Source organism: Belonocnema kinseyi, chromosome 9 (assembly GCF_010883055.1).
Source record: "Belonocnema kinseyi isolate 2016_QV_RU_SX_M_011 chromosome 9, B_treatae_v1, whole genome shotgun sequence".
Lineage (NCBI taxonomy): Eukaryota > Metazoa > Arthropoda > Insecta > Hymenoptera > Cynipidae > Belonocnema > Belonocnema kinseyi.
In genome coordinates this window covers 10,289,206-10,315,787 of record NC_046665.1, presented here as the reverse complement: position 1 = coordinate 10,315,787, position 26,582 = coordinate 10,289,206, and the positions used below count along the sequence as shown (strand labels likewise).

Genomic DNA, 26,582 nt, shown 5'->3' with positions numbered 1-26,582 from the left:
ATGTCCAGTTCGTTAAGGTGTCTTTACGATATCATAAATAAGTCGTATGATCTGACGATGTCTGTACGATATCGCAAAGACATCGAAACGACATAGACATAATATGTCGTAAAGATGTCTTAAATATGTCGTAACGATGTCGTAAAGACGTCGCCAAATTTTGTGCCCACTGGGTAATTATACAGTTTAACTCCTTTTCAGATACATAACCCTGGTGAACCGAAGGAACCGAAATGAGCCTCTACAAAGTACCCTTAAATACCCTACTGAGTCCCCCTTCGGTTCCTTCTTTAAAAACTCAACAAAAAACAGCAAGATCAACTTTTAAATGGCTGAAATTCGTATTCTACATTAAAATTTCCATTAGACACTCACGGAGTAATCGCAATACTTTTTTTGCATTGTTAAAAATTTGTTAAAATGTCATTAACTTCTGCTGAGGGTGACTTCAAGCGTATCCATAATATCTCAAGTGGTATGTTGTGCGCGAAATTCAAAAATGGCAAATAAATGTAAATAAATATATGTAATAATTTATATTTCTTATTTTACACAAATTTAATGCCTTCTCCGATAAGAATAATATGCAAAATGAGAATTTAAACAAATCCTTTACTTTTAGTCTTGACATCTCGTCTCTTAACCTCATGGACACTGCTGGTCTGCTCTCACTTGCATCGCAGCGTTGTTTTCTGAGGTTTCCACTGCGTGGCGCTAGCATCCAGGCAAAATGATTAAAGTTACCGATGGAACCCTTATTAACTGGTACTAAAAGAAGATGCACTTGAAGCCGCCTTCGGCCCATGTTAATGGCCGAATACTGCGTGACTTTCTGATGCAAATTGTTACGTAGAATCCGAATTTCAAGAATTTAAAAGTTGATCTTGCTGTTTTTTGTTTTGAGTTTTTTAAGAAGGAACCGAAGGGATTCTCAGTGAGGTCTGTAAGGGTACCTTGAAGAGGCTCCTGTCGGTCCGCCAGGGAACCTACACATATAATTCTATGTTTACCTTTATTTAAATATATTTTTCATTTTTGCAAAGAGACTTTTGTAAACAAATTAGCCTATTTCTCATTTATTTATACAAATCTCATATATTATTGTTTTAAAAAGTGTTATGTGGCCACCAGTGCTTCGGAAAACAATAAAATGTATACTGTTCTCCATGGTGATTGCACAACGACTCACCCGACCTTTCGAAAATTTCGCCGATTGATGGCGGTGCCAACATACTTAAATACTATAGAAATTTACCAAAAATAGAACATTAAAAAATAATACAAAATCGTTTTAAATACAATGACAAATCAAATTTTGTATTTAAAATGATTATTTTTTAAGCTGGAAAAGGGAAGGGGGAAATTTTGTCGGACCTTATCCCTTTCCCAGTATTCAAATAGAATACTAAGAGTTTGAATTTTTCTTGCACCTTCTTCGCACCCCCCATACACTTACTTTCTGGTCCAACGACACTCCGGAGATGAACAATTCCCTTGCTAGGCTAGCGTTCACCGCATGCGCCGCCGTGGCTCTTCCAGAGTGCGAGACAGGAATCGAATCCCACGACCATCGACCCACTTATAGCTTCCTTACTGTTGAATCAAATGTATCAATATTATGAGTCAATCGATTCGCCTCGAATCAACACATCTTTTCCATTCTCACATCAACTTTAATATATGAGAATGAGATAAATTTTACTATAAAATTCGATTTTTAATATAATATAAATGAGCATAACTTCATTAATTTTTAATAAAATATATTAATATTATAGGTCAATCGATTCTTCTTGAACCAAGGGGTCTTTATATTCTTGCGTCAACTTTTAAGTATGTTAGTAAAAAAAGTTTTACTATAAAAAATCGATTTTTAAAATATTGAAAAGTACTAAAAAAACTCAATATATCGCCGGTGCTTATGAAAAAAAAAACCTGTAAAATAAAGCTATGAAGAAAAACTTTTTTCAAGGACGCCGTGAAAAATAAATTGTTCATTAGGTCGCTGTGAAAAAAATACATTTTTTTTAATACAGTGAAGAAGAACACATCGCAGTGAAATGCTATAAAAAATATATTTGGGTGAATGATGAGAAAAACCTTATTCCTATAAGCGCCCGCGCCGTGAAAAGAGACCTTACTCACGAAAAAACGTGAAAAAAACCTGATTTGTGAAAAAGCCGTGAAAAAAGATCGTATTCGTTAATACTTTTAATTAAACTGTTCTATCATAAGAAAAAACTATAATAATTGTTTTGCCGTAAAAAAAAGTATTATTGGGGGACTATGCGAAGAACTATAAATACTGGGCAGTGTTTACTAAAATATGTTTTTTTATTACGGCCATTCAGTGATGCGGGTTTTTTTTCACAGTATTTAAACAAGACGTGTTTTTTTTTCACAGTGTTAACCTATATGTATTTTCTTTTACAGTATTTACTCAGATATATTTTTGTTCATCGCATTTTATGGGGATGATTATTTTTCATGACGTTACGATAAGAAGTGTTTTTTTTAAAGCGATATAATTTACGGGCTCGTTCTCCTAAGCACCGGCAATATATTTTAAAAAACCATTCGGTCAGTTTCAGAATAATAAAACTAGAAACTAAGTACTAAAAAATTCATCAATTAAAATTAAAAATGTCCGTTCCGAAATTGAAATAAAAATTGAACATTGAAAAGTACCCAAATCTCTCTGACTATCTCTGAGACTAAATCCTTTAGTTCGAAACAGCAAATAGTCTCAAACCAGCCAGGCTATTTTTCCTGAGAGACTCTGAAATTTCTATCGGTAGTGTACCGTTTTTCGAAAAAAATATATAGTAAAAAATCCAAATTTCATAATAAATTTTATAGGTATTTTTTCATGTATTTCAAGAGTGCATTTATTAAGCCTAATAAATCCTACATAAATATTTTTATCAATAATCTCCAATAAGTTCAGAAAAATAGAGTTTTTTCGCGGGTAGCTACTAGAATGACCTCTTAAACGGCCGATACATGCATTACCAACTGTTCATAACTTGATGTTTGTGCTGGAAGAAATTACCCAATAATTTGACAGTGGCGCCATACGGTTTTGGTAGCTATTTGCACTCGATTGGCCAACGCACAGTGGTCGGCAAATCGAAAAAGCTGGTCAAAATTCGAGAAAAAAAATTTCATTATTGAAATTTAAGCTTATGTAGACGATAGAGTAGGTTCCTCTGCATTCGTTTCAGATGGCAGAGGAAGCTCAGTGCTTCATATTAACGTCACTTTTCAGTGCCAACTTTGCGTATTCTCATGCTGCGTTAAAAGTTCGAACAGGAGGTAAAGTGCGTGTCAGTGACCAAGTTCACAAAATCACTTTGATTTGGCGATTTCCAATGCTACAAAGTAGATTCATCCACTTAAGGCATATATAATTAAAATCGATATCTCCGAATATTTCATCTCTTCAACATATTTCTATTATTATATAATAATTTTGTGGAAAGCAATGTAAATTCTTAATCTGTTTTCGTGCTCAGCGACCTCACACACGCAAATATATTAAACTTTGCCGGTCATTTTGAATTTCGAACGTCTGAATTGAGTATCGTAATTAGCGATTTCAAAAACGGAAGTACACCGAGTTTTAAGAAGATGGAATGACTTTTCCTAAAATTTGTTTGCCAAACTGTATCCACCATTTTGAATTTTGAAAATCTGAATTGATCATCGTAATCAACGACCTTAAAAACGTAAGAATACCGAGTTGAAAAAAGATTCAATGACTTTCCCTAAAATTTGTCCGCCATATTAGATTTTTTAAATCTGAATTGATTATCATAATCAGTGATCTCAAAAACGTAAGCACATTGAGTTTCATAAATATTGAATGACTTTTTCTAAACTATGTCCGCTGTAATGGATTCGCCACTTTGAATGTCTAAAATCTGAATCCATTATTGTAATCAGCGACCTCGAAAACGTAAGTATGCCAAAAATTATGGAATCCCGATAACGTCTTCATATTTTGGCCAGCTTTTTGGATTTTCCGACCACTGTGTCACGGTCCGTGTTTTACCGATCTATGGTAAAATAAAAATTTTAAAAAATGACCGACCTTCCTTCTTTACTGACCGATGGTGAAATTACTCTAGACTTTACTGGCCGACGGTAAAATGATATTCGACGAGCGGGCGTGCACAGTTTGATCTGCGCACCGAGTACAGGCACGTTTCTCTTGTTGCGGAGAACTGTCGCATAGGGTGAAGTGGTGGTAGAGGTCTCAGTGCGCAACTTCAGACTGTGAATGTATCCCTGCCATACCGAACGAGGGAAAAATGATAATATGAAAATTTCCGATTCACCTGTTTTATCAACTAAGCATGGAACATAGCCTTAAAATTACCAATCTCTCTGTTTTACTGACCAATGGTGCGCTGCTATCTTAGCAGGAATCCTCATTCCCAACCTCACTGTTTTACCGACTGCCGAAAACTTAGCACGAGACTTGACCTTGATCGATGGCGCCATCTGTTTGTGTCGGTAACTTGCGATGGTGGAACCATCTCAGAATCTGCAATATAAGTACTGCTTAACTACTGATACGCATCCTTTCATAGGCAAATTCAGTAACAAAAATGAATTCTCATATATATGTATTTTCCATCAATTTAGGAATCCTATCGATTTTTTGTGCTCAAGCTGGGTCAAGGAAGGTTTTTGCCGTGGAAGCCAGTCGGTTAGCTGAAGTAGCCAAAGCAGTTGTTACCGAGAACAACTTTGATGATGTTATACAAGTAATTCAAAATCGAATCGAAGATGTAGAACCAAATTCAATTGACAAAGTAGATATTATAGTGTCTGAATGGATGGGCTTTTATCTAGTACACGAAGGAATGCTCGATTCTGTTATTGTAGCAAGAGACAATTTTCTTAAAGAGAATGGACTTTTATTTCCAAGAGTTGCTAAAATATATGCCGCGCCGTGCCAACTACCATCATTTTTCGAATTCTGGGAGAACGTCTGTGACGTTAAAATGAAGTAATGTTTTATCTTAAAATACTGAGCTTAATTTTTAATTTACTCTTTATATAAAAAATATCTGAAGAAAGTACTGTTTTGTCAGTACATAAATATTTGATCTATAGCAAAATGTTATATGTTAAATTGAAATAATTTAAATAAACATTCTTAGCCTATAGTTGTAATTAATTGCCAAAATATTATCACAGGTGTGTTGGAAGAGAACATAGGCGACTAAAATCTTTGAAACCAGAAGTCTCAATTGTCAGCGGCCACGACCTCTTGAGTGATAGCAAACTTTTGGCTTGGTTGGACCTCAGTGATACGACTTTAGAAGACCTAAATTCACTAGGAGGAGAGAATAGTATGGCAATTTGCAAAAAAGATGGAAGGTACCAAGGTGTTTGTATTTGGTTCGCGGTTGAGTTTCCAAATGGTTCGGAATTATCAACTGCCCCTTTAAGTGAACCGACACATTGGAAGCAAACTGTAGTGGTTCTACCGAACGATATAGAAGTGACTAAAAATGAGCCAATAGCATTTAAATTGTCTATAAATAGAGATAAATCAAAGCCGAGAAGGTATAATATGGAATTGACGATGTTGGACGCTGCTGAAGTTGAGCATGACATACCTTGTAATTGTGATCTGACGAAATGTGTTGTCATGCGTACGTATATGGAAATTCATCCAATGAGTTATAGCGATTCGACAGTCACCTGCGAGCAACATGATTACAATTGACTAAACCTTAATTCTATCTATTCAGTTTATAAGTTTACAAATGAATAGATTTTTACTATTTTTATACCTATTATCTTAGAAAATTGTATAATTTTCTGTCACGGGACAAGTATCCTGCATAAAGAAAGGATTTTTAAATAAATAAACAAGAAAGGAGTGCAAAACACGGAACCGTCTTCAAAATTTGTGTCCAAGTCTCTCAGAAAACCGATTCGGTATTTTTGGATGCGGATATGTGTCTGATGGACCCGAGCGGTGTTTTATTTGACGAAGTTTTTGAGTATATTTGACGTGCGCCGAAGAAAGGGGGCTTACTCTAAACAGTGGGATTTTTCGGGGTGAGCGGTTGAAGTCGACCCGATAAACGCGACTTTTAGGAGAGAGGGAAGGCTAAAGAAATCTTTCCTCTCCACTGACCACTACATTATCACGCATATAGCTACGTCGTAGATGCGGCTCACGGACGAAGTATAGTTGGGACGCGGAGATGTAGTGGTCAGTGGTGGGAGGTGTTTCATGGGATCTCGAGCTGTCGAGCGAAAGCCCGATTACTCACGTATCTAACAATTCAATTATTAGCAATAATGAGACTGAGGAATTTCTTTAGATAGTCTCATTAAAAAGAGCAATTCAAAAACCATCGAAAGGTGTAAAAACCTCGATTTCTATTTTTTTAGAGTGAGCCCCCTTTCTTCAGCGCACGTCACATATGTGCCCACAGTAGGATTAAAAGAGATCAATGTTCTTCGAATTTATTGACCTTGTGTTTTGACGTAGTATTTCGTAGTATTTTAATTAAAATCTCAAAAAACGACTAAGAAAGGTTCAGGTTTCTGTTACTTTTATTATAAGTTATGTAATAGAAATTCTGATAGGCACCGAAAAAAGTAACATTTATTGTTAGAAAATGTGTTTTGTATTTTACAACTTGGTAACAAATTTAAAGAAAATAACGCCTACAGAGTTTCGCGAAACTTCACGTTTTTATTACTTTTTTACAAGTTACGTGACAGACATTCCGAGAGGAGCCAAAAATGGAGCCTTTTGTTAGAAAATGTATGTTGCTCCTTAAATCTTGGTAAGGTATTTTCAATAAAAAAGTTTTGCTGAGTTTCTCGAGTGTTTAGTTTTTTCTTAGCTTTATTACATTTCATGTCACAAAACTTATAAGAGGTATCGTAAAGGGTGACTTGCCAGTTAGGAAATTTGATTTATTTTATTATAACAAATTTTAAAGAAAGAAAGTTTTCTGTGTTTCGTGAATATTCGTGTCTCTGTTACTTTTGTTAAAAATTTATTAAAAGAAATTGTGAGAACATTCGAAAAGTGTCACTTTTGTTGTTCGAAAATGTGTTTTCTTACTTACATCTTGGTAACGAATTCTCAACAAAACAATTATGCTGTATTTCGCAAATGTTCGGGTTTTTGTTAGTTTTCTCAGAAGTTATGTAATATAAATTGTGTGAGGCATCGAAAAGGGCGACATTTTTTATTAGAAAATTTGATTTGTTTTTTAAATATTGTTAAAGAATTTTCAATCGAAGCAAATTTTGCTGGGTTTCGCTAATGTTAAGGTTTTTGTTACTTTGGTTACAAGTAACTTCTTGTTAGGAACTGTTTTGTTACTGAAAACTAGGTAACGAATTTTCAACTAAAGCAATTTTGCTGCGTTTCGCGAATGTTCACGTTTCTGTCATTTTTTCTACAAATTGTGTAATAGAAATTCTGAGAGGACTCAAATAGGTGACTTATGTTAGAAATTTTTTTTCTACTTGTATCTTGGTAAAAAATTTCCAATCAAAGCAATTGTCCTGGGTTCCCCTAATTTTGTTCTCAGAAAGTGTGCTTTGTTACTTGAATCTCCGTAACGAATTTTCAATTAAAACAATTTTGATAAGTTTTGCGAATGTTCGGGTTTTTGTTAGTTTTTCTCAAGCTATTTAATTTGTATTCTGAAAGAAATAAAAATTGGTGACTTTTCTTGTTAGAAAATGTGTTTTGTTAATTAAAGCTTGGCAACGAATTTTCTATCAACGCAATTTTTTAGAGTTTCGCGAAAATTCAGATTCTTATTACTTTTGTTACTAGTTATGTATTATAAATTCTGAGAAAAATCAAAAAGGAAGACTTTTGTTGGTAGAAAATGTATTTTGTAAGGAAAACCTTGGAAACGAATTTTCTATGAACGCAATTTTGCTGGGTTTCGCGAATTTTCAGGTTTTTAATCACTTTTCTACAACTAATATATTATAAATTTTGAGAGGAATCGATAAGGGCGACTGTTGTTTTTAGAAAATGTGTTTTGTTTCGTGAATCTTGGTAAGGAATTTTCAGTCAAAGCAATTTTACTGGGTGACGCCAATGTGTTTGTTGCAAGTTATGCGACAACAATTCTGATGGAAACAAAAAAAATGTTAAATTTCTTGTTAGAAAATGTTAGAAAATGTTCTTGTAAGAAAATATTTGCAATGTCACAAAAATTTTCAAAGATATTATAAAGGGTGACTTTTCTGTTCAAACATGTATTTTGTTTTTTACATCTTGGTAACGAATTTTCAACTAGGTTATTTTGTGGATTTCGCGAATATTCAGGTTTTGGTTATTTATGTTACAAGTTATGTAACAGAAATTCGGGTAGGAAACGGAAAACGTATAATTTATTGTTAAAAAATGAGTTTTGTTTTTTACATCTGGGTAATAAGTTTTAAACAAAGTTGCCAGTATTAGGAACAGAGATATGTGGATGGAAAGAAAGTAAAGATATTGGGAGTTTAAAAGAAACATATTTGTTTATGTTCAAATTTCATAAACCTTATTGATTTTCTTAGAAGGAATGTACATTTTTTCCTTAAAATATTCGGAAAATAATTTTTCTTTATAATTACACGTTTTGAGGATGAAAAATGGTAAGGTTATGAGTGTATAAATAAAAGTTGAGAGGGTGCTAATTGTTTTCGAGATTACACGTACTGTTATTCTCTTTGACAGTTATGTATGAGTAGGTTTTGGTTTTGAAAGTAAATACTCTTACATAAACGATACTTACCTCATCACTCTAATTCTGATTCATTGTTAAACAATTGTCTTCGTTGTTTGTTTGTTTTTTTGGACCTTTTATGGAAAGGTTTATTTTCAATAAATACAGTTTAGCCTGCCGGTGTCGGCAACGGGAAAATGTTGCCGACAAAGGGGCAATTTTCCCGGCACTGGCAACGGAACAATCTTGTCGGTGCCGGCAACATTGCTCGTCGCCGGTTTTTTTCCGCCTGTGAAGTTCCAAAAAACGTGTAGTGATGTATTTTTAATTCACTGCTTACGAATATGATCTTGAAATTTGGAGAGAGAAAAAAGATTTTGAAGTCAAATCTTTAAAAAAAACAACGTTACTAACTTACTGATACTGGCGTATTTCGATGAATTCATTATGAACAATGGACATGGAACTAGCATAGCGAGAAAAGAGCGACATGCGTGCGAAGCGAGGCGCAGCGAGAAAAGTTAGGCTATAGAAGCGAGCGGATTATATAGTTATATGGTGTGGATGGATGTTAATTTTTAAGAGATAGTTTTAAGAAAATTCTGTAAAAAAATGGAAGTGTAAGCAATCAATATTTCAACGCCAGCAGACCGAAAAATAAACGTTTATCTATGTTCAATTTTCAAACGGTAGGTTTTTTTTGCGAAGTATAACCACTATCGGTGGACGTAAAAAGAATATTTAAAGCACACGGAAGGGTTTGTCTGGTAATAGAGTAAGGCATGGAAACTTAAAATTTATTTTGTTAATCTTTAGCTTTCGACGCTATCAATGGAACGTTTTATGTATATTAGGGTGGTCCAAAAAACGCTTCTTGAGCTACACGGGAAAATTTTGAATTTTCCAAAAATTTAACTTATGTTCCAGGGTTTCATGGAAACGTGATCCTCATCATCCCCGCAGCACCCCAAATATGACCGTAAAATAAAAAAATACATTTTTACGTATTTCGTAACTTTTTAGCAATTTCCCTCGTCTTTTTCATACAAATAATTACTAATGGACAATTTTAATATTTACAATGACTTTTTAAACAATTTCGCATTATTTTAACAAATGCAGATTATGTCAGCAATGATTTATTTTCAAATAATGTAAAAGAAGAATTGTATTTTCTAATTGAAATGTAATTGTTTGTCATTGTTTGGAGTAATACATTTTTCTAAAAACATTATGTATTCACTTACGCATTTATTTATTGTTCATTGTCACAATTTCTAAAAACTGAGTCAGAGATATCAGCTTTTTTTTAAATTAAAAAGTATTAAAAGTATTTGTTCTATTTTATTTATTTTTTTTCTTATCAAAAACTGACTGCTTAAACCAATAAAAATTGTTTAAAGAAATAAAAATTTGTTAAACATTACAAGAAATATATCAAAATTATGTAGTAATTCAGCAAAAAGTATCATATGATAACAATTTTAAAAAAGGTGGACCTCTCTGTCTGAATTTTTCGAAATTTTGAAAATAAATAATGCATAGTAATTTAAACAATTATTCAAATTATTGAATAATTAAGAAGTACACTTATTTTAAAAAAATAGGTTTTTAGTCAAATTTACTACTTCAAGCATCGATAAAATATTTAATTTCAATCAGAAAATAAGATTATGGTCATGTTTGGAGTGCTGCGGGGAGGATAGGGTGGGTTGGAAAGAAAAGTTATTAGTATGGTTTTATTTCCTAGATACTCCTCTTCAATCCCTACAAAATTTGGCTCGTTTACATGAAACCCTGGAAAATGAGTTCAATTTTCTGAAAATTTCAAATTTTCCCGCGTAGCTAAGAACGTTCCATCGATAGCGTCAAAAGCCAAAATTTGACAAAATAACCTTTAAGTGTCAGTTCCTTACTCTAAGATTGCCAGACAATCGCTTCCGCGTGCTTTAAATATGGGTCTTATGGCTACCAATAGTTTTTACACTTAAGAAAAAACCTACAGTTTGAAAATTTAACATTGGAAATTATGTTTTTAGGTATTTCCATGTCCATTGTTCATGATAAACACAGCGAAATACAACAGTATCAGGACGTTAATAACATCGTTTTTTAAATATTTTACCTTCAAAATATTTTTTTTTCAATTTGCATGACCTTTTTCGTAAGCAATGAATGAAAAATACATCACTACACGTTTTTCGGAACTTCACACCCGGCGAAAAAAAGCCGGCAACGAGCAATGTTGCCGGCATCCACAATATTGTTCCGTTGCTGGCGCCAGAAAAATTGCTTCGTTGACGGCACCAGCAACAATTTTCCGTTGCCGGCACCGGCAAGATTGTTCCGTTGCCGGCACCGGCTAGATTGTTTTGTTGCCGGCGCCGACAGGCTAAACTGTATTTATTGAAAATAAACCTCTCGCTAAAAGGCTCAAAAAGAAATAACGAACAACGAAGACAATTCTTTAACAATGAATCATAATTAGAGTGATGAGGTAAGTACATATCGTTTTTGTAAGAGTATTTACTTTCAAAACCACAACCTACTCATGCATAACTGTCAAGGACAATAACAGTACTTGTAATCTGGAAAACAACTAGCACCCACTCAACTTTTATTTATACACTCATAATCTTACCATTTTTCTTCCTCAAAACGTGTAATGCAAAGTAAAATTATTTTACGAATATTTTCAGGAAAAAACGTACATTCCTTTACGACATCTTTACAGCACCCTATATTCATGTCATTTCGGTGTCTTTGCGATATCCTAAAGACATGGTCAGATCATACGACTTATTTACGATATCGTAAATACGCCATTATGACCTGGACATAGAATGTCATAAAGTTGTCGTAAAGACGTCGCCAAATTTTGTGCCCATTGGGTGGCATTTCTTTGTTCCCAATCTTCACTCGCGGTATTAAATACTATTAGGTTGACTTCAATCCCTTACGAAAATAAACTATTGAAATCCTATTCATTCACTATTGTCTATGTTTAAAAAAAAGAGCAGGCACCGCTTGTTTAAGGCTTGTAGTGTTTCTAGGACCCAGTAGATAGCTGCAGACATGACAAATGCTTTTAGTAGCAGTTAATAAGCGTTCCTTTGGTAACTTTAGGAATTTTGACTGGATGCTAGCGCCACGCAGTTGAAACCTCATATAAAAACGCTGCGATACATGTGAGAGAATTTTGTTTTTATACTTCGCGCGCAACATACTGCTTGAGTTACCAGTGGGCACAAAGTTTAGCGACATCTTTACGACAACTTTACGACATCCTATGTCCATGTCGTTAAGGTGTCTTTACGATATCGTAAATAAGTCGTATGATCTGACGATATCTTTACGATATTGCAAAGACACCGAAACGACATTGACATAGGATGTTGTAAAAATGTTTTAAAGATGTCGTAACGATGTCGTAAAGACGTTATTATGGATGCTCTTGAAGTCACCTTCAGCAGAAGTTAAGGTCATTTTAAAAAATTTTTATCGCTGCAAAAAAAGTTTTTTGATTACTCCGTGAGTTTCTAATAGAAAATTTAACGTAGAATCCGAATTTCAACAGTTTGAAAGTTGATCTTGCTGTTTTTTTTTTAGTTTTTTAAAAAGGAACCGAATGGGGACCCAATGGGGTCTTTACGGGTACTTTCTAGAGGCCCCTTTCGGTCCCTTCAGCCCGCCAGAGTAATAGCTCTAAATTTGAACATTGTTTTTTAAAACATAATAGTCTTCTCCGAAATGCAAACACTTAACGATAAATTTAAGAAATACAAACGGTTCATTAATGTAGAATATTGAAAAATTGAAGTTTTGTAAAACACAGTCTGAAAAAAATATTATTAGAAACTTTTTAAATTGTACTATTTATACTCGTAGAAATAAAAAATTAAAGGGGCCAGATCGGGTCCCCATTGTGGATGCCCAGATCTGGGGCCTATCGGGTAGGGCGTTTCATTTACGGTCTGGTGCTAGACAGATTACCCTACCTGGGTCACATTTTTCCCGATCGTGGCTCGACCGGCGCGCTGCCCCACCAAAATTTCTGCAAGGGAAACAAAAAAATATCTAATATTGTATTGCACCTGGTCTAGTTTTTCAGAATAATTTATATGTTTAATCGCAAGTTTATTATTTTTTTTACTGAAACAAAATGTACGCATCCTGTGAAAAAATAATAAATGAGAATTTGTAGATCTTTGCGTAAACAACTTTTGTGCAGCAATGTTTTCGTACCTTGTGTTAATTAAAAAAAATTGTATTTTATAATTTTACTTTTAGCGATTAAAACAGAACCTAGACGTCCTATAACGAAATCAGTTATGACAACTTCGTAGCTCTTTCGGCGCAGTAACTGAGGCGACTGAAAAATCCCGAAAAATAAGATTCCCCAAACTGTAAAACTCTTGAATTGTAAAATTCCCAGGTAATAAAATGTTCACAGAATGGAATTTCCAAATTGTAAAATTCTACAATAATACAATTCCCGAATTATGAAATTCTCAAAGAATTTATAATAATACTGACTTGGAATTGGAAATTAAAAAATTCACGATTAATGAAATTTCCGACAGTTTATGATATTATCCAAACTAGAAGATTCCTCAATTTAAACAATGTTTTTTTCAAAAATATCATTTATTAAAATATAACAAGCGGATATTCTCATAGACATTTTTTTTATTGTACATGGCTTTCAAAATTGCTGTTTGCATTAAAAATGGCAATAATTGAAAACAAATTTTATCGAGAAATATAATTATTCGAAACTTTAAGAATTAAAAATATTATATATTTTAAACAAAAATAATCGATTATTTTAATTTTAAAAAAGAAATCATATATTTTTTAAAATTATAAATGGTTAAAATGCATGTATTTTGAAATTGGAGAATTTGCTAGTTAGAACATTTCATAATTCGGCAAGTTTCTATCGGGAATTTTATTATTCGGGAATTTCCCAATTAGAGAATTTTATTATTCTGAAATTCTGGTTTTTGTAAATTCTATCATAAAGGAATTATGTTATTCGAAAATGGTATAGTTTAGGAAATTCTTTTTTTTTTTTTTGCAATTTTCCAGTTCTCGCCATCAACTTTCTTCTATTAATTTTTTAATAACTTGTTTCGTTTTTACAGAAATTAAATTTTTTATTTTTGAACCGCGTTCCAAACTTCACTATCGTGAAGAGCTTTTAAATTTACTTACTTTTTATCAGATTTTCGGCTCTGTCAGCTATACAATTTGTTTTTTGGCATATTCGTTTCAGTTTCAATAACGTACAACACTTTGATATTCAAAATAATCCTTCAGTCACTGAGCTACTATTCTCACGTCACTAACTTTTTTTACTTAAAAAGCAGAGGACTATAATTTTCTCGATGATAGTAGGCACAATCCAATACGAGTAGTCCTACCAAAGTTATCCGATATACAGAAAACGACAACAAAGATAAAAATTTTGCAGGCATGCAAAAACCCACTTAAAACCTATTTTTGCTGACTTATAGGGCCTCAAAACGCCGATAGCCTTAAAAGTATTTTCCAGTTGTAAGGAAGTTGTAACATTTTTCAGGATTAAAGCGTATACCCTGCAGTCAATGCATTTTAAAAGAACAGCCCTTGTTCTGGCAGATTCTAGTGAATAATGTCATGCTTTTTATGGGTATGACAAAACTATCTTTATCTAATGGAGCCCCGACCAGAGTGTTCCTAAAATATGATATTGCCTAAAATGTTAATTTTGAGGTTTTTGAAGGTTTCAATATACAGAAATAACGTTATTATTTGTATATAAACTCGTTATTCCCGAAAACTTGATTTAGGACACTAATGAATATTTTCTTCGGGGGCAGGCAGATATGTTTCAGTTAAAAATAAAGAGATTATGTTAAGTACAGCTGGCCAGTGCTTTACCAGATCAGTCCTGGCTCAGTACTGGTAACGGGAACAGATAATCGTCAGTTAGCCCAGTACTGCACTGTAAAAAAATTTTTTCGTAAATATCCACTGTGTTTTTGTAATTTTACCAAAACCTTTAAAATAACTGCGTTCAAAATAGTGAATTTCCAACAAGAAAAGTATAAACACCACTTTCAATATAGTGGTTTTACAAAATTTTAGGAATTCTCGTCTCTGAAAATAGGAAATAATTTCACTCCATTATTTTCTACTTTCAGAATTTTTCAATTTTCCCGAAATTTTGTAAAAGCACTACATTTAATGTGGTGTTTTTACTTTTACAGTTGGAAGTTCACTATTTTGAATGCAGTTATTTTACAGGTTTTGTACAATTTCAAAAGCGCAGTGGATATTTACAACAAATTTATTTTACAGTGTGGCTAACGGCTGGCTCCACTATCGACGCAGTTCTACGCCGACAGTATAAATATTAAAAAATATTTAAAAATATGGTTCTAAGTTTTAAGTTCTAAGTTCCATCTTTAAAATAATTTTAAATGAATCAGAAGTTTTGTGGTTCGATTTCCAATAAAGAGAAGGAGGAGTAGGATCTTTTTTTCAAGAGATAATTTTAATTTTACTTTAAAATAATTGTAAATTTTCAGAAAAAATAACATTTGGTGTCAATCTTAAGCCTTGTAAAATGGTCTAAAACACATAAAAACTAAACATTACAAGAATCATTAATTAATTACATTATAATTATCGTTAATAATTGTAAATGTTCATAAAAAAAATACATTTCCTGTCATAGTGATTCTTAAAACTTTCCAATTAAAAATTACTTTTTAATTTTGAACTTTTATCCAAATAATTCAATTGTAAATGTTTATAATTTAAAAAATTTACATTTTGAGAAGCAAAATAATGAAAAATTAATTTTTTTATTTTAGAATTTGTAGAACCAATTTTAATTTGTCTTAAATGTAATAAACAAATTTTAATTCTCCAATTTAAGCAGCTTTGACTTTGCAACATTCAATTTAATTTAAAGAAGTATCAAATTAAAAATTAGTTTTATTTAAAAGCGCTAAAGCAATTTCAATTACTTGGAAATCTAAGTGATCAATTTTTAAAGTTTTTAATTTGTTCTATTTTCGAAATTTTATTCTGAAATAATTTTATTTAAGAATAGAATTCATAACTTTATTAGCGATTTTATTCGATAACTTATGAATATTTTAATGTCCCGTATTTGGACACATTTTTGGCGAAGTTGCCTAAACCTAGACGATCTGTCGCTGACTGTCTCAGTTTCGGACACTTGAACGTGAGTTGAAAAATTACCCAGTGGGCACAAAATTTGTCGACGTCTTTACGACATCGTTACGACATCTTTACGACATCCTATGTCCATGTCGTTTCGGTGTCTTTGTGATATCGTAAAGACATCGTCAGATTATACGACTTATTCACGATATCGTAAAGACACCTTTACGGCATGGACATAGGATGTCGTAAAGTTGTCGTAAATATGTCGTAACGATGTCGTAAAGACGTCGCCAAACTTTGTGCCCACTGGGCTTCTTTGAAAATTGAACTACTTCATTGATTAATAAAAAAACATTAAAATTTCGCCCCACTCAATCGTCTAACGCTATTATTAAATGACATGGGGGCGGGGCGGGTGACAATGAAACGAATCCTAAAAAGAGGAATTTTTAGTTTAAAAAGTCAATTATCATCCTAAAAGAAAAGGAATTTTTATATGAAAAAGAAAAAATTTAACTTTCTAGGATAGATAAATTTGTGATCAAAAATTAAATTTCGAATTGGAAACAGAATTTCAACCAAAGAGTAATTTTTCACGAAAAAAAAAAAGAATTTTTATCAAACAAATGGTTTAATTTGTAATTAATAAGACGAATTTTCAAGAAAATGCATGAATTGCTGCTAATATTTCTAAAAATAATATATGTTTGACAGTATGTGATAAAATATAACAATTTATATTTTCATAAACAAATTAGATGAAAAATTCTAAACATTGGAAAATCAGGTACAACGAATTCGTTCCTTCCATTCAAATAGCTTGAGTTTAAGTTGAATATCGTAGTTAGTCACCAATGATAAAAAAAGTCATACTTTTATGAACAATTTATAGTAGTTAAGTATTAATAATAAAATATTCCAGGAATTTTCACTGAGTGAATCTTAGCACGGAGTGCTATTATTAATTATCATTTTAATTTATAAACCTAATTTTATCTACGTGTAACTGTCCAAAAATTTGTAAATGCTTATCTAAACTGCTCCGAAACATTTAAATGATTATATTTTACTAATTATTATCAAAGATATATTATTTTAGTAAGATTTGCAATAATTGAAAAAATGCAGGGAAATGTAACATTGAAAATACGTAAAATTAAAATATTTTGTTACAAATACTATTTACAGTAACAGTTATTCCTAACTTTTCAATTATTTTTGTGATTAAACGTAATTCTTATATTGATAGGTACATTAAATCAGGCTAATTGTACAATAATTTGAAATTCCAATTCCTAAGGTTAATGTATTTTAAAATAAAAACGTTAAAAAAGTGAATAATTTGTAAGACATTTCGAATTAAAAGTATTGATAGTTCAATCATTTTAGATTTACAGGTAATGTTCCCAGCCAAATGATTGCAAATATATATGTTACAGGCAAAGTCCGATGTGCCGTCACGCCGCAGTCTGCCTAGTCCCTCCGCGAATTCCGAAGTAGCACTTTCACTTCGGACTCTGCCTAGTCAAATCGTGAAGTGCCGGATAGGCTCAGGCAAAGTCCGTAGTAAAAATAAAACCTTTGGGGCTTACTTTTCCCGCTGCAAAGTGGGCTGGCTTGACAATTTCGAGTTCAAAATATTCTACAGATCGCAATTGTGAACAGATTTGAAAGTTTTTTTCAAAAGTGATCCCATTCAATTTTTAATTTAAATTATTGAGTACATTTATCAATTTTTGTTTCAATATTTTTATTTAACGCAATTTTTTTCTGAAAAGAAAAAGGAAAATCTATGCGAATGCATAGATATATATTCAATACAAGGCACCAGTCTATTATTTGTAATAAATAAATAATTAGTCACAACAATGGCTTATTGTTGATTTATTTCATGAAAAATGATTGAATATACGTGTAAAATACTTTCTATTATAAAAGATTAACTACAATATTTGTTGTAAAAACCAACTTTCCAATAAGAAATAGCCAGTAATAGGTGTTTCGTTTTTAAAATCTGTTATTAACATTTAAAATATGAATTTATTGAGATAGAAAATCACTGTTTAGACAACATTACGAAGCTGTAGTATGGCAATTAAAAAATATGTCTTTGATTGAAATAGGCAAATTGAATATCTGCTTTGGAAATGGTTTAGCAATAACACTTCAAAACAAAACTTCCTCTTAATTTCGTATTAGTTTCGTAACTAATAAAGAAATGTTATTTCCCCACTCCTTCCTGCCTATCGCCCTTTTATTCGGAGGAACTGAATTGCGCGAATCCCCCATAGTTAGGCCGTGAGCCATACCCTGGAGGCACACAGTTTGGCGACGTATTCACAACATCGTTACGACATCTTTACGACAAGCTGTCGAAAGATGTCGTAAAGATGTAATGATGTCGTAAAGGCGTCGCCAAATTTTGCGCCCACAGGGATTCTTAAAAACAAATAATATAAATTAATACAAAGTTTAAGCAAAGTTTTAAGGTTTGAGGTAATTTTTGTTAGAACTTCGTACATTAAATAATGTGAGAGTTTGGCTGTTGTTGAAAAAAATGTACAATCGGTTAGAAATATAAGACGAGTTCAATTACCATAATGGACTTCAATTTTTTTTAATAATCCTTGACAGATGATTAAATTTTTACTCTCTTGACAATTTCTCGTACGACGAGCCATTATTTATTTATGGCCTCATAAACAATGTATTTTTATAAACACACCCTCCCCTAAAAGCCACAATTTTCAAGTTATTAGCGATCACCTTTTTTACATCCTTAATTTCACCTTGAATAATGTGATTATCTTGGGTAGCATTTTTGATATCCGATCCTTATTGTTTATAACTTTTGTTATTAACAAAAACGCTCAATTCAGAAAATCCATTTTCCTTAATTTTTTTATCAATCTATGGAACAAAATAAAACTTATACTGTCGTGATATTTTTTTATACGGCCAGACATTATTTATTTATGGCCTCATAAGCAATATATTTTTTATAAACAAACGCTCACCTAAGAGCCACGATTTTCAAGTTATTAGCGATTACCTTTTTCTATATATCCTTAATTTTACCATAAAAAATGTAATTATCTTGGGAGAGTGAACTGGTTTATTTTGTGCCATGGATTAATAAAAAATTAAGAAAAAATTGATTTTCTTAATTGAGCGTTTTTGTTAATAACAATAGTTTTAAACAATATGGGTCAGATATCAAAAATTCAACCCAAGATAATTACATTCTTTATGGTAAAATTAAGGATATAATCAAAGGTAATCGCTAATAACGTGAAAATTGTGGTGTTTAGGGGAGGTTGTGTTTATAAAAAATACATTATTTATACGTCCCTAAATAAATAATGGCTTTCGCAACAATTTGAAGCAACATTATGACACTGGTTGATCTGGATCATTGTTTATTAATAAATGAAAAATCTAAACGGATTCCTCTTTAAAATAACAACTTTTTAACAAAAATGTAAGGAGAGAAGTTTTTATTCGATCGGAAGATTTCTTTTTCCTTTTAAGAGATCTATCTTTGATATAGACGGTGTACAAGTTAAAAATTTTTCTGAATTATAGATTCTGAGGCAACATTGTGCAAATATGGCAATTTTATTAAAAAATCATTTGTTTATAACGCTGTACACTGCAAACGGTCTCTCGTACGAAAAACGTGTAAGATGCAAAAGAGTTTTATGTTTGCTCAGCTACGTTAAAAATGATTTTGTACATTTTTTTTGTCATTAAATAATGAGATTGTTTAAAAACTTTGTTTAAACAAAATCCTATGTCCATGTCGTTAAGGTGTCTTCACGATATCGTAAGTAAGTCGTATGATCTGACGATGTCTTTACGATATCGCAAAGTCACCGAAACGACATAGATAGAAATTGATAGAAAATATCGGATGACAAATTTTCATGATCGAGTATCATTTTTTCATTAAAAGCAAATAATTTAAATGCAAAAATCTACTTTAAAAATTCATAATGTAGACTATTTTTTCAGTTACAAAAATAAAAAAGAAACCAAAAAATGTAATTTTTTCGCTATTTGCTTTTGCATTACCACAAATGTTTGAACAAACACAAATTTAAACATCGTTCTTCGTAAATCTCTTTAAAAATGAATGCTTAATATTAAGAAAAAAGGAAATCCAAATTTGGTCAATAATTGCCTCCTACAAGTTATTTTAAACCTCGTTTTTTATTTCTCCAAAATATTTTGCTGTATTCAAAAGTATTTATATGTTCAAATTATACTTATTTTACAGAATTCAAGCCAGTAACAAATCTAGGAGAATGTTTCATTCCGATCATCGACAAGGCGCTGCAGATAGTCATTTTTACGTGTTTCGCTAATTTATGTTTTTAAGTTATATAAAAATGGTTTATATGGATGGAACTTTCGAATTTTGTACCAAATTTTTATTGTAAATATTTACGATTCATGGGTATAAAAATGGCTACTAAATTCCCACTAGTTTTTTGTTTGTTGCCAAACAAGGCAACAGACACATATTTAAATGCATTGGATATAATAATATTAAAATGTGGAGCGTTTACTTTTAAATTCAACTTAGAAGCTCAGGTCATCAGGGATGTAACCACTTGTCATCCTTAAGTAGTTATAGGTAAACATATTTTGTTTCATTTTCAGGTTTGTATTGCTTTAGAATTTATTAATCCACCCTTACAAATTCTCAGGGTTAATTTTTAAAATACATACGGTACTGTTTGGAATTTTCCATTTGATTTAAAGTCCTGGGTTTAAACGGAAAGCATTGCATCTAAATAGTCTACAGTTTTCCGCACATTTCTCATTAGGATCCAGCGATTTATTTATTACCCCAGTTCACAGGCACGATTCAAAAGATGAAGTTGAGATTATTTAATTTTACTAGAATTATAAGGTTTAGCGCAAGTTAGCCATAGGATTAGAGAACCTTTTCTGAACCAGGGATTAGAGACTGGTCTATTCGCGCAACCCAGCTACGCTCCTTTTATTTAGGGACTGATGCACCGACTTAGTTATCCTCAAAACAACAATAGTTTAATCTAGTTCCTGACATGTTCGTGGAAACTTGGAAGCTTTTGAATAAATTGTTTTTATCACTTCGGAATAATATTTATAAATCGACAGTGTTTTTGAAAATTCTTAACGATGGCTCACGAAGCGGCAAATCAAGCGATTAAAATCAAATTTGAAGACAAATTTAGTGCCCTCAAAATTGCAGAAAACTCGTCTTGTATTTCTTGAAAATTTAATGCTGATCATTTCCAAAGAAAAAAACTTTCATATCCGTTCACAATTGCGACCTATAGACTATTTTGAATTGTAAATTCTCGAGCCAGCCTACTGTGCAACGGGAAAAGTAAACCTAATAGATTTTCTTTTTACTCCGGACTTTGTCTGAGCTTTTTGGGTACTTCGCGATTTGACTAGGCAGAGTCCGAAGTGAAAGTGCTACTTCCGACTTAGCATTACACCGCTCAGTCAATTCGCGGAGGGACTGAGCAGACTGCGGTGTAACGGCACATTGGACTTTGCCTGTAACATATACATCAAAAATTGTAGTCAAATTTTACTTTTAAAACGTTACAAATGGTCAAATTTGCAAAGTTGTCACTCTATGTCCTGCCACTTCATAACCCCTTCTCGAATATTACACACCCTTCTCATTTTTCTCCTTTCTTCCTCCCATTTTGAATTTCCCACATTACCTCTCGCTTCATTGTTCCGAATTTCGCCGAAACATGCTTGTGCAATTCTCCTTCCCTCTCCCCTTTTTAGCTTCTCTTCAAATCTCCAGGCTCTCTTAATTTGTCTAGTAACCATATTTTCTCTGCCTAACTCTTCTTTTAACATATATCCTGGGCAACTCCAGCTAACCCCCATTACCCACCTCAGAAATCGCTCATGCATGCTCTCTACTTTCTGATGTTTCTTCCATCCCCAGATCTCCACAGCATAACACAACACCGCCCACACCAATGCATCAAACAACCAGACCCTCATTATCCAATCATTCTTGAACCTTCTCTTTCCTATACCCCATACTTGGCCCATTACTTTACTCGCACATTCAATTCTTTTCCTCACCTGCAGCTCGTTTCCCCTGCTGCCTCAAACCAAAAACCTAGCTAACAGAACTCCTCTACAATTTCCACTTTTTGTCCGTTCATCTTCCGAACGTAATTTATTTTGCTCTTTCTATTTCTGAAACACGTCACCTTTGTCTTATCTACGTTCACAGTCAACTCTTTTTTTCCCACATACTCTTCGAAGATTCTCATCATAAGGTTCATCCCCTTCTCAGCATCTGCTAATTGAACTACGTCGTCCGCGTATGCTAGAGAGTATAGTTTGCTATTATGCAAAACCGTTCCTCCTTTCCCTTTCTCCTTTAGCTTCTCCTCTAAGTCTGCCAATAGGATACTAAATAGTAACGGACTCAACGGGCACCCTTGTCTTAGAACTCGGCATGTCCAGAAAACCTGCCCTTTTTTCTTTCCTATTTTCACCCTAATCCTGGTGTCAGTAAAAATTTCCTTTATCCTCTCCACGAACTTTTTTTCTACACCTTTCTCTTTCATTACCTGCCATAGCACTTTTCTGTTCACTGAGTCAAACGCTGCTTTGAAATCTACGATCAAAGCGACTAGTTTCCCTTTCTTTCTCCCCAAATTTCTGTTAAATAAATAGTTAAGTACGTAGATGTTGTCTATAGTTCCCATCCCTTTTCTAAATTTCTTCTGATTATGTGGGATACTTTCTTTTAGTTCTACCTGACTCTCCAACCTTTTTCTTAAGATTTCTGCATATATTTTATAGCCGACTGACATGAGAGTGATCCCTATGTATTCCTCTACGTTCTTTCCTTCCCCTTTCTTGACAAGCGGTACCACCAGTCCCGTCGTCCACTCTTCCGTCCAACCTTCCCCTTTCCATAATAATTTTTAGATAAAAACAAATTTCCAAAAACAAAATTATTGAAACAATTTTCATTTGTTTAATAATTGAAAATTAATTAAACAATGATGATAAATATTCCACCGGATCAATATTAGAAGTTTTAAGTAACAAAAGGCCAGAATACAGTGCTCAAGAGGTCGATTTCATGAAGAATTAACATTTTTTGTTTCAAGGATAGTTTTCAGGTACTCGTGGAGGCGTGTAGGGGTGTCAAACTCACATGTCTGATACGTAAAATTCTTCGTTGGATAATGCTCTATACTCTTTAGGTCCCCATACTTTCCGTCACATTTTACGCATTTAAGTTTACATTGCTTTCTTTTAAGTTATCGAAAACAAAACTTCTTAAGTAATTACAAATTGTTGAAACAAGTACAAATGTATTAAACATATTTATTAAAGGTTTAAAAATTATACAATTATTCATGTATGGGTATGTGTAAATATACAAAGCTGTGAAAATCTGCAATTGAACAATGATGTTACATGTTTGACAAGCATCAATTGTAATAATTTTGTACATTTATATTCGAATAAAATATTTACCACTAATATCTTGAACCTCAATTTTTGTTTTAATTAAATACGTACATTTATTAAGAGAGCTGGGGACACCCGTGGGAATTCTGAGTTGAGTGTGCGAGAGAGACACAAATATGATACGCATGCCCCAAAGGGTGGAGCTTCTGAGTGGAAAAAATTTCGACAGCCAATCACAGCTGGAATATTTTCAGAAAAAAGGGTACGTAGTAAAAAAAGTGCGAAAAAAACTTCCTGCGAGAAAGTAATAATCAGGGGACCGTCAGCCAGGTTCAGGCATTTTCTGGAAAACGGTACCCTTGCAGCGGGAGTTAGTTTGTCGAGCGGACGGTTTTTGGCCTCGCGAGACCCTCACATTGTTTGAGATTAGACACAGCGGATAAAAATCAGAATCTTGAACAATATTCATTAATTAAATTTTAATGTACTGCATTAGCCTCGTTATATTATTATGAGTAAATCAAAAAAAGATTGAAAAAAATCGGGCAATATTTTCAATGTTAGTTGATCGTTAAAGCTTTATTTTCCTAACTCGCTTATCAGTCCAGGCATTCCACATAAATTATAATTATTATCAATGGTTTTACATACCTATTGTTTTGTAAATTTGTGAAATAATCATTACTTTTGTTGTTGTTACTATAATACCGTTTTCTATGAAAAAAGTGTCTCCTGAATGTATATATCATTCGATTCAGGATTTCAAGAAACGTGCAAATTCATTGATATCAGGGTTTGAAATGTTGAAAATGCTCCATTTGAATTTTCATCTAATCGAAACATTTCATTGGGATAATTTCGAAAATAATTTCCGCGCCTGTCATTATTATTTCAGAATTAGAGAGTAAGATTGCAATAGAAAACACTTTTTTGTAGTATTTTGAGAAATTTGAGGAATTATTTCTCGGCAAGTAATGATAAACAACTTTTCTTCAATAAATATGAAAAAACAGAGGTCAAGGAAGTATCTGCACGGAGTAAATTGAAGGCGAGTAACTATCAATCTTGACGGAAGTTGCAAAAATTTGCTAAAAATACTTCTCTGACGTTCAACGGATTTGCACGTTTAGTGAAATTCTGAATCGATTGATATATACTTTTAGGAGTCACTTTTTCATAAAAAAATGGTATTATATTAACAAAAACCTTAGTCAAAGTTACCCTACGTTTGAAGAATTATTTCTCGGCTCGTAATGATTATTTCACAAATTTACAACATTAATAACATTGATTGACTTTTCATCTAAAAGTATATGTACCTATCTAAACAAATTTTCTTCAATAAATATGAAAAACAGAGGTCAAGGAAGTATCTGCACGGAGTAAATTGAAGGCAAGTAACTACCAATCTTGACGGAAGTTGCAAAAATTTGCTAAAAATACTTCTCTGATGTTCAAAGGATTTGCACGTTTCGTGAAATTCTGAATCGATTGATATATACTTTTAGGATTTACTTTTTGTTATAAAAAAATGGTATTATAATAACGATAACCTGTCATTTACCCTACTTTTGAAGAATTATTATATTTCATTTTTATGAAAAAAGTGACTCCTACCATAAAAGTATATATCATTCGACTCCGAAATTTTAAGAAAAGTGCAAATCCGTTGAACTTTAGAGAAGTATTTTTAGAAGATTTGTTTGGAACTTAAAATTTCGTTCATTTCATTAGAGAATCAAGAAAAAATTCAGAAATGAACTTAAGAAGGTTTTCTTGAGATTGGTGCTAGATGTGAAACGCAGTTAGCGTAGACATTGTGACCTTCGTGGCTTAGGACCATGCTGCTGTCCGGGGTGAGGTAAGGGGCATGCAGTGCAGTGAGTACATCAGCGTGGGCGTGCCTAAAGATCTCCGTAATATTTGGCCGCTAGGATCGGAGTTACTGGCCTTAAATTTACTCCATGCAGACACTTCGTTAAACTCTGTTTTTTCATATTTATTTAAGAAAAATTGTTTAGATAGGTACATAAACTTGTATATTAAAAGTCAATAAATGTTATTAATGTTGTAAATTTGTGAAATAATCATTACAAGCCGAGAAACTAGTCTTCAAAAGTAGAGTAACTTTCATTAAGCTTATTGTTAATTTAAGAAATGTTTATTGCAATTTCAAAGCACTATAGACATAGATTCTTTTCTGAATGCAGAAATACCATATAAGTCATATTTTTCATTGTAATTTCGAATAAAATAAGAGTGCAACGATGACCTTACAAAAGCTCATGTCCCCAGCCCTCTTAAGGCTTATTATTCACAGTTATTTAGTAAGACTTCTTAATCAGTACTATTCAACAGAATACTGATTATTCAGATTGAGAGAGTAGTACAAAGAAAATTAATAAACTGCAATTGTGTCCTCCCAGAAGATGTGCAAGTTTGTTATTAATCACTGTTTTATCTGACTCGAAGTTTTTGATTCCTTCGTAAAAAACAGCATTAAATATAACAGAATAAAACATTGGACTAGGAAACTCGCTCGATTTATCCTTATGACTTTCTCTCGATGAAAAGAACGTTTCTGTTTCTAAGCTGTACAAGGTAATCGCAACAACTGTTTGAATTTTGTCGAAACATCGAAGTTATTCGAAGTTAATAAGACTTTTCAATCAGTACTTTTTAATTAAATACTCATTATTCAGACTGAGGGAGTAGATGTCAAGTTTTCGGCAAAGGTATACTTTTATATATAGTTCAATGTTTCCATAATTACTGTAAATATTAACCGATTTTCATGAATCTTTTTCTCAATTTCTTCAAATTATGCCCATAAACTAATTCTGCTAATTAAAACTGAATGAAACCATAACTTCCTGAGTTCAGTTTTTTAACTGGTCTGCATCTCATAAGAATGAAAGTGTCATGATTTACGAGCAATTCACAGCGCTCCAGGGAGTCTGCCTCGTAAGTTTTACGAGCGCTTCGGATTGACTGCTGTATAATAGAAGGGCAGATGCACATTCCACCCTGGGTATTGAGAACTAAAATGCGGAATGTAAAATTTTTCACTTGGTGATTTAGAAATATAATATTCGTAATCGGCGAATTATAACGATTCCAACTACCAGGTGTATACATATGAAACCGGTATTGCCATTTAGCGGCCAGTAGGCACACTTGTAGGCACTGTCGGAACTTACCATTTGTGCTAATTGGCGT

At 32.7% G+C, this 26,582-nt stretch overlaps 2 protein-coding genes across 4 annotated transcripts in view; one reads left to right on the top strand and one right to left on the bottom strand.

The window, feature by feature from the left end:
- Positions 1-6,856, top strand: part of LOC117180241 (protein arginine N-methyltransferase 6) — an 88,760-nt gene extending 81,904 nt beyond the window's left edge. For both annotated transcript variants that reach the window (XM_033372629.1, XM_033372630.1), the window contains 2 exons: positions 4,651-5,017; positions 5,209-6,856. In XM_033372629.1, coding sequence (XP_033228520.1) covers positions 4,651-5,017; positions 5,209-5,743 — 902 coding nt within the window. In that variant the 3' untranslated portion in view covers positions 5,744-6,856. The remainder of the gene's footprint in view (positions 1-4,650; positions 5,018-5,208) is intronic.
- The window catches only part of LOC117180242 (uncharacterized protein CG4449), a 555,967-nt gene continuing 530,898 nt past the window's right edge, over positions 1,514-26,582 (bottom strand). Inside the window, exons 11-12 of one of the 2 annotated variants that reach the window (XM_033372631.1) lie at positions 4,403-4,549; positions 1,514-1,593 (exon numbers count right to left, since the gene is read on the bottom strand). In XM_033372631.1, coding sequence (XP_033228522.1) covers positions 4,472-4,549 — 78 coding nt within the window. In that variant the 3' untranslated portion in view covers positions 1,514-1,593; positions 4,403-4,471. The remainder of the gene's footprint in view (positions 1,594-4,402; positions 4,550-26,582) is intronic. The other variant, XM_033372635.1, reaches the window with a different exon arrangement.